At 48.9% G+C, this 14,712-nt stretch overlaps 1 protein-coding gene across 1 annotated transcript in view; it reads right to left on the bottom strand.

The window, feature by feature from the left end:
* Nucleotides 1-469: 469 nt before the first annotated feature.
* The window catches only part of MAP6 (microtubule associated protein 6), a 64,983-nt gene continuing 50,740 nt past the window's right edge, over nt 470-14,712 (bottom strand). The window contains exon 4 of the mRNA XM_015238423.2: nt 470-1,653. Within this exon, the coding sequence (XP_015093909.2) occupies nt 597-1,653 (1,057 nt within the window). The 3' untranslated portion in view covers nt 470-596. The remainder of the gene's footprint in view (nt 1,654-14,712) is intronic.

The raw sequence follows: 14,712 nt of genomic DNA, 5'->3' as shown, positions 1-14,712 counted from the left end.
CCAGCTGGCACCTGAAGTTGGGGGAGCGAGAGTAGTCTGTGGGACTGAGCCCTTAACCTGTGAGAGCTCATTCTCTCCAGGTAGATAGTGTCAGAATTGTTAACTGTAAGACACCCAGCTGGTGTCAGATAATTAATTGCTTTTTGTGCGGGAACCCCCTGTCCCATATCTGGTGTCAGAAGTGAAATGTGGTAGGGGTGTGAGAGTAAAGGAGAAACACAGGTGTGTCCTGCCGCACACCCTCCCGATGGGCTCTTGTCCTCCATCTCTCAGCACCCCCCCCTCCCATCTCATGCTGACAACTCACAGGAGCTGGGGATTTCTCAGATGGGCTGGATGGATGAATGCAGAGTCCTGCACGCCCATTCTCCAATGTGCATGGCACACACACACGTGCATGTACACATACACACACACACATGCATACTCAAATGGAGCCAGAGAGAGACACTGCTGAGCCAGAGGGACCAGTTTTATTAGATTCCAGCAAGACTATACAATACATGTTTCATGCAGATTAAATGTGTGTCTTTGCTGCCCCTGAGAGGGAGCACTTTCATTGGCAGCTCCTTCTTTGGTGTGTCAAGGGGTGAGTGTCAAGGGGAACTCTCAATATATTCTGCATGGGGGACTGTTGGGATCATGACTGGGGGTGGAGGTGAGACAGTGGGCAGCTGGGGGCCCCTGGGACCTTGAGTCTTCAGAGGTTCAGGGACCACAGGACCTTGGTCCTTTGCTGGTAGTGGCACCAGAGGATCTTGATCTTTCAGAGGCACTGGGATTATAGGAACCTGATTCTTCACAGGCTCAGGGACCACAGGATCTTGATGCTTGGGAGGCTCTGGGACCATGGGGCCTTGATCCTTGACAGGTGCTGGGACCACAGGACCTTGATTCTTTACAGGTGCTGCAACCACAGACTCATGATCCTTCAGAAGCTCTGGGATCCCTCCACCTTGATCCTTGACTGGCTCTGGGATCACTAAACCTTGACTCTTTACAGGCTCAGAGAGCACAGGACCTTCATTCTTTACAGGTGCTATGACCATGGCACTTTGATCCTTCAGATGCTCTGGGACCACAGGACTTTGATCCTTGACAGGTGCTGGGACCATGGGACCTTGATCCACAGGCTCAGGGGCCACAGGGCCTTGATCCTTGACAGGTGCTGGAGCCACGGGGCCTTGATCCTTGACAGGTGCTGGAGCCACGGGGCCTTGATCCTTGACAGGTGCTGGAGCCACGGGGCCTTGATCCTTCAGAAGCTCTGGTACCACGGAAACTTGATCTTTAACTTTTGCTGGAACCATAGGACTTTGATTCTTTAGAGACACTGGGACCAAGGAATCTTGGCCCTTGACTGGTGCTGAGATCACAGAACCTTCCTTCTTTAAAGGCTCAGGGACCACGTGACCTTGATCCTTAACTGGTGCAGGGACCATAGGACCTTGATCCTTCTGAGGCCCTGGGACCACAGGAGCTTGATCCTTCAGAGGCTCTGGGACAGTGGGGCCTTGACCCTTTGAAGGCTCTTGGATCACAGGACCTTGATCTTTCAGAGGCCCTGAGCCCATGGGACCTTGATCCTTGTCTGGCTCTTTGGCTACAGGACCTCGATTCTTATGTGAATCACTGGTGGGTTCGACCTGGCTCCTGCAGAGGAGAGAGAGGTGGTCACTGTGAGGGCCAGCACTTGGGCCAGGGACAGGGCAGAGCACAGATTGCCTGATAAGTCTTGGACTAGTGAAGCCTGGGCAGGCAGCTCTTGCTGGACAGTCAGGAGGAAAATCTGATCTGCATGTTCTTAGTACAGAACATGGCGTGGGGTACAGGGTGGGCTCCAGAATCAGTCATTCAGTGTGCTTGCCAATTGATTATAACCTGCAAGTGGCACAGAGGGCAGCGCCCGGGTGACAGTGGCAGTACTGTAGCGGGACTCAGAGTCCTCTAGTGGGCATCCCAGCAGCCTGTCCACCCCACGCTCCACCTAGGCTGCTCTTCCTCCCTCCAGAATAGCTGGGTCCACCCTGGGGGCGCGTCTGAGCTATCTAGTCAGTGCTTTTGTTCTCAGGACCTTCCAAGTCTCCTTCCCTTCCCCGACCTCCTTGTTAAGTGCTGAATGGGGAGGGGCAAGGGGTCCAAGGCATGCATGAAGGAAAAGGGCAGCAGGAATGTCCCTCTTCCCCCGCAAGGAGAAAAGTATTTTATCACTGACATTGTTCAGAACAGCTGGCCAGGGTGATAATAAAAAAAGCAGACCAGCTTTTAATTGGTTTTACTATTGCTTTTAAATTCTCTTTAGACAATGCACTCCACTGTTGCCTGCACCAGCTTTGGTAGGTGACTGGCTGGGACTCCCCATTCAGGCAGTAAAGAGGCCCTGCTCCCCTCACTCTATCCCCACTCTGGCTCCCTCTACTCTCCCTGGGCCCCTGCCCTCCCTTATTCCAAGGCACTCGGGCTGATTCCCTGCAGCAAGAGTCCAGGCCTCTCACCAGAATCCTCACAGGCTGCTACACTTGCCTCCCCGTGGACATTCGCACCACCCCTCAGCCCACACACACTGTGGAGAGCAGATGACATCACTGACACAAGGGCAAACATTGCCACACTCAGACACCCTGACAATCTAGATTTGAGTGCACACTCCTGCCTTGCAGGCCAGGCTCAGCCAGGGTCACAAGCCCTTGCACACCAAAGACATTCCATTTTCCAAATCACTTCCTTCTCGCTGGGTTGCTTATATCAGCAACCCAGCAACCCTGTGAAACACGAAGGGAGAATTTATTACCCTTACTTGTCAGATGAAGAAACTGAGGTCCAGAGTGGACGAGTGATGTGGAAAGTGAGGGGACATGCATGGACTGTGGAGTCTGGGTCTTTCCACCCCTGAGGCCTGTGCTCCTCCTCCTCGGACTCCTGGCACATGGCAGGTGCTCAGCATGGTGGAACTGGTATTACTCTTTTACACGTTGTTGCCAATCAAGTCTTTACACTTAAACCACTTCAGCATTTTAACAGTTCCTATTGGCTTTTAGCACTAAGTCTACTTGCTTATTAAAGCTGATCCAAATAAACTTCTACTTGTACCACTTTTTTAGTTTGCTATGGTTTTGTCTCTCTGGGTCTCAAGTTTGCCATTTATTTCATTTGGTATAATGATATTTACTCAGAAATTTATGCTTATTAGAAATTATGTACATAGAGCATATTACTATGTAATATTACAGTTATTTTTCTATTTACATAGAAGTAAAGTTACACACATTTGGACTATTTTTATTCTGACATTTCATCCCGATCCAGAAGCTTTTTACTGTACTTATCTTCTTGAGCTACCTGGGAACTGACATCTCTGAGCAGAGTCCACAGTGCCGCAGGCAGGCTGTCTGTCCTCTGAATGTCTCTGAGCATCACAGTGGACACAGAAGGGCCAGAGCGGCCCCCTGGTTCAGCACGACACAGAGCACAGTTGCCCTGGCCACATAACACAGCTGGCTGCCGTCAGTAGGACCTTTGTGTTTGTGGAGGGAGCCAGGCAGGACCACACGAAGCATGCAGAATCCAAGGATGGCATTAAAATACTTCTAATATTTGATAGTTGGCCAGAGAGAAAAAATAAAAACTTAATTTAGAACAGAATCCAGCAGGAAATTGATTAGCTGAAGCCTATCAGGTAGTGGACAATCTGGGTGGAGCCATTTGAAGGGGTGATGAAACTGAGACAGGAAACAAAAGATGGGACCAGAGCTTAAGTTGATCTCAGGGGCTTGGGTTGCAAAACCTATTCTACTGGCAGGACATGGACTCAGTGTCCCCTGCTGGCATGGAGATTCAAAAGAGGGCCAGACCCGCAGCACTGGGTGCAAAGTACATTTCCCTGGACGTCTGCAGCATTGGCTCCCATGCCATGCCCCGTAGTTCTGCTTAATGAGCACTCAGCCAGCTGAGACGTAATCCTGAATTTGCTGGATATATACCCTTATATTACTTTGGTTAGTAAACTTGTTTCCTTAATAAGTGTTCTTTAATCACGGAAAGGTTTAGAATTAAGATTAGAAATCATAAATCAAATTAAATCTACGACAGTACCTTTTTTGGTATTAAAGTTCAGGAAAAACCTGTGTAGATTTAGTCTGAAAGTATTTGTAATGTTTAAAATAATTTGGCATATTATATCTAACACATTAGGCTTGTGATTGCTATATAACATATGTAATAGAATAATTAATTTAGAATTGTGGTTTTAAGTTGAAAAATATAAGACAATTCTATACATTTTGTAAATAATGATGGAACTTTTATTACAACCCAATAGTTAACATATTTTTAAGCTGAGTTTATTTTAAATAACTTACCATTTAATTTAAATTATTTAGGGGAAATGAACTAAGTTATAAAATCCTCCTTAAAAGAGTTGATTAAATTCTATTAAATTTTAAAAATTTGTTACTTTTATAAATTAAGCATTTGTTTTTCAAACCAAAGCAGCCTTGGGTGGTTTTCCTGTGAACAAAACTACCCTCAAGGGCAACATAAAACTCATTCACACAGACTGGCTATCACTTGGTTCCATGGTGCCCTGCCAGGCTAGCCATCTGTAGAATGCCCCACTGCTCACAGTGGCCTCTGTGTGAATAAGACAGAGCTGCACCCCCAGGGCGGAAGCCAGAGCATGGTTGGTGAGTGGGGATGGGCTGGATTGAGCCCTACTCAGCCCAAAGACCAGCTGTCCCAGCTCAACCTGGGCAGCTGAGTCTGGAGTCTTGAGCAGCTGGGGATCTTCTCAAGACAGCACCTGAGACAGGATCCTTCTACTTCCTAGCCTGGTTACCCTTCTCAGAAACTAGAATGACCTGCTGGGTTTATCTTGGCTTCTGTGCTGCTTATTGCCTGCCAGATCTTGGGAAATTACTCAACCACACAGACCTCAGTTTCCTCATCTGTAAAATGGAGATAACAATACAAATGTCAGGGACTATTATGACAGAGGATCAGAAGATCCTCTTAGGCAAGGGTCTAAGATTGTCATAATTCACGACATTTGTAGAGTGCTTTGGTGCCTCACATGAGTTAAGTCCATAACCATAATAACTGTGTAGCGGTTTACTAGATGCTCACACAGTCTTTGCTTTAGCTCACTGGAGTCTCCTGGCAGCCCTGGGGGGAGGCGGGGGAGGTGGTGGACATCCCTGCAGCCTCACCCTCCTGCACTGTCCTCTGGCCCCTCCACACTGCTTTGCACACTCCCAATGTTTTGCTTCCGTTTCTGCTGCTCAGATTGCCCTCTTTCTCCTGCTTGGCCCTGTCTGCCCCTGATGGCTCGGTTTGGATCCCCACCTCCTCACAAGGTCTTCCTGGATGTATCTTTCCAAACTAGTTCTGTCTGTATCTCCCTTGCAGCACCATTTTACAGTCTCTCCCCACATTCATAGATACCCCAGTCACATGTCAGTTTTCCCCCCATTAGACCGTGAGCTCCCTGAAGGCAGGGGCCATCTGCCTGGTCTGCAGCCCCAATGCCCAGCGCAGTACTGGGGACAAGGAAGGTCAAACAGAAAGATTTACAACTTACTGTTGCTGAAACCTGGCTTATCATTTATCCCATGGCCCCAGCCAGAAACCCAAGTCATCCTTGATGATTCCTGGTCCCTCAAAAGCTTCATCCAGTCTATGAAGAACCATCTTTTCTGGCTCCTAAAATGTATCTCCTGAATATTCCCACTTCTGTCCCTCCCTCCCTTCCACCACCAGCTACGCCATTGTCTCTGTGGACCACTGTCACGGCCCCTAAGCGGTATCCCCTGCTCCTCCTCCAATCCATTCTGCATGCAGAAATCAGAATAATCTTTCAAAAAACCAAATCCCTTTCCTGTTGACAACTCTTCAAGGCTTCTCCTTGAACCCAGAATAAAAAGTCCCCACTTCGCTGACTGGCTTGCTCCCACCGCCTTCCTAGCTCTCTGTGGTCCAGCCTCCCAGGACTTTGTTCTGCTCCTCAGTATGCCCTGCTCCCTTGATTAATGCCTACTCATCCTCCATCTCCCAGCTCACTTTCCCTGGGGACCAGATGTGATCAGGCCCCTGCTCCAGGCTCTCCTAGTTCCTGACACTTTCTCTCCTGCCCCTCATCACAGCTCATTACTTGCATTCTTTTCCATTAATGTGTTCCTCACTAGGCTGAAGTGTTCAAAGGGCAGGACCATGTCAATTTTGTAAATCATTCTATCTGCTGTACCTAAGACCGTACCTACCCAGGGAAAGCCCTGACTACTTGTCAAATGAATGAATAAATGAGAGCTGTTTCTGTGCCAGATTCTGTCCTATTTGCAAGATTTACTCCTCCAAGTTTACATGAGACATCCTAAGTCTTAGGAACTTCATTTTCTGCCCTTTGTCCTGTTTCCATGGGGACAGGCAAGGCCTCCGGGGTACACACACACTGACCTTGGATCCAAGCTTTATCAGAGTCTGAAGCAGGATGATGGTGCCCTGCCCGAGACTATCTGGAGAAAGGGCTTTCTTCCCTCCTGCTGAGTCCTGCTCTTGCACACAGTTCTAATCACATAATCCACCTTTTTCTGTTTGTTTTTCCTTCCCAAACTGTCTCCTAATGCACCATCAAAGCTGCCCAGAGCTGAGGCAGTACTCCTGGCATATGGCCCTGTTCAGAAAATCAGGGACCTGTGGACCCATTTTTGAACTCCCTGCTTCCATAGCTTTGAAAAGCCCTGAGGAAGCAAGAAACTCCTATTTCCTGAGCAATAACTATGTGCCAGGCATGGTGTTAGGTATTTTAACCTAGATCATTTTTTACACGGTAAAGAGCAGTCTGCTGGAGGCAAAAGTACAAGGGCTGGGCTCAAGGCCAGAAGAGCTGGGTTTGAATACTGACTCAACTCCTTCATTTAGCCATGGGATGTCATCATGGACAACCAGTCTCCAAGCTTCATTTCCTTAATCTATAAAATGGAGATTACAGTGCCTACCTTCCAGGGAGGATCAGTTTATGTGAATGCTTATGGCATTGACCCCTGGAATACATGTGATATTTAGTGAATGTAAGTTCCACAGAGGGACTCAGTGACCTGGACCAATGTCTTACTCTCTAGATGGGAAATGAGGCCCAGAGTGGGCAAGCAACTCTCCCATAGCCACACAGCTAAGGAATAGCAGATCCAGGAGTAAAGACAGAAAATCTCACTGGGTGGGCAGAAGCAAAGATAGGCAGGAAAGGCTGAGGCCACTGCACCTCAGGGACTACAGGAGAAGAGGGGGCAGGGCACGGGCCATTTCCCGGCTTTGTTTCCTGCTGTCTGCCTCCAAGGGCCCTGGACAGGCGCCCACGTTTCCCAGACACAAACAAAGCCCCAGACACAAAAGAGTCTGAGGGGGAGTGCTGAGGAAACCGTCTTTAAAAGGCTTGTTATCCTTATGAAGAATTGCAGGAGAAAAGGTATTCTCAAAACAAGAACACTCACTCCCACTCTCTCTCCAACAGGACTCCATGGTAGCCTCTATTTTAGCAATTATCACGGTATTTGGTAATTACCTGCCTCTCCCCTAGCTCATGCGCTGTGCTTTGTTCGTCTTTGCAACGTGAGTCTCTAGTGTCTGGCTCCTAGTACCTGGCAGGTATTTGTGAGAGTAATGGATGGCTGGTGTATCACCTCTTCTCTTTATTCTAGTTGATGTTTTTCTTCTTTTATCCACTCATTGGACAAAGTGTGCTGAGCCCGTGCTCTGGGGGCACAGGCGTGTATGAGTCCAGGGCCCTGACTTGCGGAGCCCCACCACGGACACTGTAAAGCTACCAGTGCACCAGGACCACCCCTAGCTGTGGCCCCAAGCCCTCATCTGCCTGTGTCTCTTCAACCAGAAAGGCCTGAAAGTCGCTTCAGAGCAAAGATGTCACTTTGCTGGAGAAGCCCCCCCGTCTCTGGTCTCTGAAAGTACAACTCCTCATGTGAAGGAAAAGCCGGGGTGGTCTAACAAGATAACAAGATAACTAGGAATGTGAAGGAGAGGCTGGGCTGGGCTAACAAAATAACTCACAAATCTAAGTATTGGAATACTGATCTGAGTTCTGCTAGACTAACTTGTAAATCTAGGTTAATTAGTGTTGGTTTGCTGTTCATGTTTTTTGCTAGCCAGCTGGGTTTTCAAAGATACATATCTGGCTTTGGAATGTTGGTTTGCTGCCTCCCCGCCTCCACTTTTGTGATGATAATGCTGCTAAAGCTGTTCCATCTCTATTGGCCTAATACCCCAAGCTTGTACTTTACCCTATAAAACCTCATGCGCACGTCTTGGAGGTGCTCAGAGCTTCAGAGCAGAAGCCCCTCTGAGCCCACTGGCGTAATACATCTGAGTACTCCAACCCTCCGAGTGGTGCTTGTTTCTTGACTGGCCTGTCGTTTCCGTAAGGCGCCCAGGGCTGGAAGGATAGACCTGAGGGTCATCGGGTCTCCTGAACTTGTGTTGCTGTCTCCCTGCCGGCTGGCCCCAGCCACTGCCTGCACTTCCCTGGGTGGGGCACACACCACAGTGAGGAAGCCCACCATCTGTGGCCCAGTGTTTAGACCCTGAGAAGAAGCCTGGATTTCTGTTAGCTCCACTCCCTCCCGTCCATGCCCTGATCTGGGTTCGGTGCTCTGAGGTCACCCTTCCACAGAATGTCCTGCTGCCTGCCCAGGACAACCTTTCAGATATTTGAAGGGACAGCAATCGTGTCCTTATTTCGGCTTCTCTGGGCATCACACATCCCACAACAGCTCAGGGCCCTCACCATCCTGACTGCTCTCCTCACTATACATCTCAGTTGGCTCCTGTTCCTTGGAAAGTGTGACCCCAGAACTGAAAATGATGTCGCAGTTACAGTTTCCAAGCAGGACATACCTCCTCTGTCCTGGAGTCTATACCTCCATTGATATAACCCTGGGCCACTTTAGCCTCCTCTCAGGCATGTCAGTGCTGCTTCCCAACTCCACTCCTCCTCATCTGCCTAGTAACGCCCTCCTTAGCAACTAAAGATTCAGTTTCCAGGGTGACTTCCTCAGTCACCCAGACCTCTACATCCAGAGGCTGAGTACTCCTTCTCCTGTGTGCCCACAGCCCCTCTCTGTTCCCATCCCCTCGCCCCATCACAGCAGCCCTATCAGATGAGTTGCCAACTGTTTTGTAGCTGCCTCTTCAGACTGGGGCTCTTTGAGGGCAGAGATCCTGTCTGCTTCTTCCTATTTCCTCTCTCTCTTTCCCTCCCTCCCTCTCTCCTTTCCCCCTCTCCTCTATCCCCCCCTCCCCATCCTTCCACATACATTTGATGAGTGCCTACTCAGTCGAATAGAGTGGAGAGCCGGAGCACTCGGGCATGGGGCTGGCACATATAGGAGATCTCCATCCCAAATGGAGAGTTTTAAAAATAACTCACACGCGATTAAATTCTGACAACCACATTTACATGACACACAAATTCTTTCCAATTTTAACTGCCTTAGTACTTTTTTGTCCTCCCAAACTGTAACCTCTCTTTATGGTTTTCTAAGAGGACTTTACATACAAGGTAGCACATCATATTCTCACCACAGCCCCGTCAGCCAGGCAGATAGACAGGGGTCACTCACATCCTCCATTTTCCAGAGGTGGAAGTAAGGCTTAGAAAGGTCACCTAGGGAGTTTGCGGCAATGTCAAGACCTTAACTGAGGATAACAGACTTTCAGTAAAGCTCTTTCTTTTCTACAACAGTATCCCTCAGGGGTGTGACTTCAACCATAGAGATTCCAACTTTGTCTGCAGATGTCTGAACTGGGTCTGGCTTGATATAACCATGACTGTTTCTAACTGGTCTAGGAGGCTGGAGTCATTGACCTCTGTAGGTCCCCAGCTCCGAGCTCCCAACTGCATCTCCTGAGAGTTGTCTCTCTGGGGCCCCAACAAGTCCCACTTTGTCTTAGCCCTTCCTGCAGCCACTACACAAGGACAGCCCTGGTATACCTCCTGGTGTTCAGCAGACCCTGGCAAAGAAGCTAGTCCTAGAAAGCAGGGGCATCCTGGTCTCAGAGTGCCCATCCACACCACACCTGTGAGCCCTACCTGTAAGGCTGCCTGTTGGTCTGCCAGCCCGGGGCCACACAGAGAGTCCACCCAGATGTCGCTCATCAGCACAGACAGAGCAGCAAGGACCACAGCTGGAAAAAAGGCTGCCACCACAAGGCTTAATTCTGGGCGGGGGGAGTAGAGGAGTGGGGAGGAGGAAGTAACGGTGCTGATCAAACTCAGCATCTCTGACCTTCATCTGACTCATTTTCCAAAGACGAAGAGAGTACGTAGGGTCACTGAAGGTTTGGGGCAAGAAAGGGATGGGATGAGATGGCTCTTTCAGAAATTCTTTACAATAGGAATCCTAGAGATGGCCCTGAGTCCTGGACAAAGAATGGGTTTGTCACCCAAACCTGGCTCCAAATCCTGGCTTGCCACTCACAAGTTGTGCGCCTGTTATTTAACCACTGAGTCTCAATTTCTGTATCTGTAGATGGGGATGCTGCTTACAGACTCTCTAGCCCTGTTGTGGGGATTAAATGGAAACAAGTGTGTAAAGGTCAAATAAATGTTTCTTCCCTTCCCCTGAGCTGTGGCACCTCTGCCTTTTACAAAACTGGCACTAGAGACCTGGGGCAGAATCTTGGTTGGGATTTGTCTCCACTACTCCAGGCTCTCTGCAGGCAGATGTGTTCTCCTGAAGCACAGGGAGATGGTTGCGCTAGGGGGCTAGATGGTTTTGTTTCCCACCCTGTGTTGTGGTTGTTTTTTCCTTTTTGCAGTTAAATACCTTTTCTAGGTATAACCTGATATGACTAAATAAATTCCCAGTTGTAGAATAAATATTTTAAAAGCTTCCTTGGCTGTTTTAACACCAAGAAGGCAAACTCAAGGGCAGAGCTGACTGTCTCAATGGGCTGCAAAGACTCTGGTAATCATGCTGGTGACCCTTTTTAAAATGTGCAGTGCTGGACTAAGGCCAGCAGACGGGAATGGCTCAGTTCTTGTCTAGATGGGAACTTGCAAATCAATCTTTGTCCCCCCCTCTACCCCATCTAAAACAAAGGATGGGATCTTGACCCATTAATCAAAAATTGGCTTAATGTGTCCAGAGGGAATCAATGAAGATGACCGTGTAATTGTATAGACTCCACACCAGGTGGTTGATAGGGTGTGCTCAGGGAGGTAGGGCCAGGAAGGGCTGGGGAGGGGAGGGGGCAGCAGAGCCAGTGCAAGAGGGGCTTTATTTCAAGCCGTTGCAAGGCAGAGGGAGTGGATTTGCCATGTGGAGCTCCAGCTACCACCATTCCGCTGGGACTGGAGTAAGGATGGTAAGTAACTGGGAAGTGGTGGTCAGTAAACTACTCATAAAATGAACTATGACAAGGGCGTTCCACTTACAGTTGGCAGAGGTCTTCGCAGGCATCTAACGGGGCCCTCATGAGAGTCCTCTGAATCTCAAACAGGATTTTCTGCTATCAGACCTCTTACCACCTGCTACCCCACACCATGGAACCAAACAGATTCAGGTCACACCACATCCCTTGCTGAGCAAACTCCTGATTTCTGAATTTGGAAATCAAATACAATTGGGTAGCAATGGACACTTGTACTCTTACAATCTCTTTGAGGTTCAAAGAAAGTAAGAAACTCAGCCAAGGTCACACAGCTAGTAATCAGCAGAGATAGGATTTTGAACCAGGCCTGCCGGCTCTAATACTCAGCCCTTCTTTCTCAGATATGCCCCTGGAGGGACGCCTCTGCTATCCTGGGCAGAGGGTGGGATCAGCCAACCTCTTAAGATTACCCTCTAACTGAGAATCTATGATTTTATGAAGTCAAGACTGTTTAGAAAAAGCAGCCACAGAAGGTACAGAGGTAGGCTGGCCCAGAGGCTGGCCATTATAAAACCAGCCATTGGTTCCTCTGTGCTCTGCTGTTGTCTTGACCTCTCTCGAAACCACCCCTCTCATGTGAGCAGAGCCAGTTATTAGGCAGAACAAAGCCTTGTGGAGGCGCCGTGGTGAAAATGGATCAGATGGTAAATGTCATTCATTCGCTCACTTATTCATTCAACACACACCTGAGAAGACATTATCCGTGGTAGACACTGGGCCAGAAGCCGGGGCTACAAAGATGAGCAGAAGGACTGGGTCCTTGCCCTGGGAGAACACAGTCTGGGTGAGGGGGAACACATACACATGAGCAGATGACACAGTACGTGTGCTAGGTTCCATGATGAAGAACACACAGGGAGCATCTTACCCAGCCTGGGAGGTGCGGGAAAGGCTTCCTGGAGCTGTCCCCTGAGCAGACGGAGTCTTGAAGGATGAGTTAGCCAGGTGGAGAAGCAGAAGGGCAGTCTGAGCAGGTGGGGTAGCGTGGGTAAAGCATGGAGGTGAGAAGCAGCATGGGGCGCTGAGCAGAGACAAGCTTCTGCAGGCCACGAGGAGCCCGCGGATGGTTTAAAGCAGGGTGTGTCATGGTCAGAGGTGCATGTTCTAAAGATCCCTCTGGCAGCTTAAGCCAGTAGCGGTGGCAATAACTGATGCATCTCAGCATCTGAAGCTCGCTCGGCCCCAAATAAGATGTCTGGGTTGAGACAGTTATATACAATGCCTAGCTAACAAGCGACAGAGGGCCACTTATATGAGGACAAGGGATAGAGTTAAGCTCCGTTCCAATTTGGAATAAAATGCACAGGATGGCAGTCTCAGATCCAATACCTCTGATGTCAGGTAATGGACACCAGTTTTATCTTGGTATCTCCAGGACCAAGTATACTTCTAATGAATGAAAACTTTATTGGATCATTCTGTATTCAGTAACCATGCATTTTAGTCACCCAGTCAGTTAGCACCCAGAGGAGAAAATGTGTGTATATCTGGCTGAGACAATTGGTTAATTCTGTCAGGATGTTTCAGCCAGTTGTGTGTGAAGACCTGACCCAATTCTTATTTCCCCTGACTTATATCTGAGTCCCAAGATTTATAGGGGATCCCAGGTAAGCCTGCAGGAGGGCCTGTAATGCCCAAGCAGACATGGCACCTTGAGGTGAGGGTGTAATTTAGTTAGGAGTCCCATGTGTCTGAAAGCTGACTCCCTCCAGGCCGGCCCCTGCCTCAGGTGAAGGGGGAAGCAGCTCAGCCTGCGAGCAGGAGACCCGGCTCCACACTTCCTCTGTCTGTCTCAGCCTGATGAGCTGGCAGACCAGACGCCCTCCCCTCTGAGAGTCCCTCTCCTGCCTGTCGCCTGGTGCAGACACCCGCTCCATGACATCAGGAGGGGTCAGTGTGATTGCACAGAAAGACAGGCTTTGTAAACAATCAGCAAATATACATTGTTAGAATATTATTGTTTAGGTCTGTAGACTCAAAGGCATTTCATAGCCGAAATTCTTTAAAAGCATTCTTCTTAATTAGCGTTTGCCTCAATCAACTTCATATATTATCAGAGATTACTCAGTTAGCTATCTGTCAGAAAGACAGGGAACACAGACCTTTCAAGTCCTGTACGGGGAAGATGGAGGGGCTGAAGTGACCTCTATTTAGTGTCCACTATGGGTTTCCCCACAGCCTGCAAGTTGTTTCACCCTCACTCCTCTCTTCTGAGGTGGGCATTAGAGTCCCCATTTTCAGAGGAGGACACCAAAGCTCAAAGAGTTTAGTGAATGACACAGACTTGGACAGCCAGCACTGACTTCCATCCATAAATCTCATAAACAGCTAAGTGCACCACCACTGGTAACCCATATTCACAAGCTAAGGAAGAAAATATAGAATGATGGCAACCCTGTTACTATAGCTGTTCTAGGATGGTCCAGGTGTCATGGGGACAGATGCACCAATGGCCGTGGGATGGAGAGCTGTGAACCATGTGCCGGGTTCTACAAGCGTGGAGGCTGAGGAGGGTTGCTTCCCTTCATTTGAAAAAGCTGCCTCTCCTGTCTCAGTGGCCTCGGCTGCCCTGCTGCTGTCCCTGCCCTGCTGGCCTCAAGTGGAGCGGCGATAGGGTCTCACCTTATTTATAGATGGTCCACAGGCTACATCCTGCAAGAAACTTTTTATACTTGAGATTGTGAACATGTAAAATGCTCTAAGAAATTTCAGCATGGAGAGGACCTTAAAACCATGATGACACAGTCTTTGTGAAAGGGGACACTCCCTGAACCTATGGGAAGCAGGCTGTGCGTTTTCAAAACCTAGTGGGGAAAAAAAAAAGGAAGAACTTTCCTAAGAACATATAAACTCTAAGGAAGACTCAAACTACACCTACAACTAATGTAGTAATGATGACCTATTTTAAAGCTAGAGGCTGGTTTTAGCCTTGTTTGCTGTTTCAGGGAGGTGAGGTGATAATAATCACAGGTGGAGATTTGCCCCCTGGGCGTTGGCAGCTCAGGGAGCACGGATGGAAAGCAAGGCTGAGGCTGTATGTGAGCCCCAACCGCTGGGCGGCGCAGAGAAAGCCGCACGGCTCCCACCTGCCTGCTTCTCCGCTGCCCACTCTTGCCCTGTCTCGGACTCCGAGTGCATCTCACCTTCTCCTGGGTTGTTCTCAGTGTCTTCACACGTGTGATTCTGTGGGTCTTTTTCTCTCTCTGCCTCTGTTTCTACCTCTCTATTTCTCTCCACCTCTCTCAATCCCTAGTGTTGAATAAAACAATTCTTAAC

The sequence above is a fragment of the Vicugna pacos genome, chromosome 10 (genome assembly GCF_048564905.1).
Source record: "Vicugna pacos chromosome 10, VicPac4, whole genome shotgun sequence".
NCBI lineage: Eukaryota > Metazoa > Chordata > Mammalia > Artiodactyla > Camelidae > Vicugna > Vicugna pacos.
Note: the sequence above shows the minus strand (reverse complement) of the source record. Positions and strands in the feature narration are given on the sequence as shown.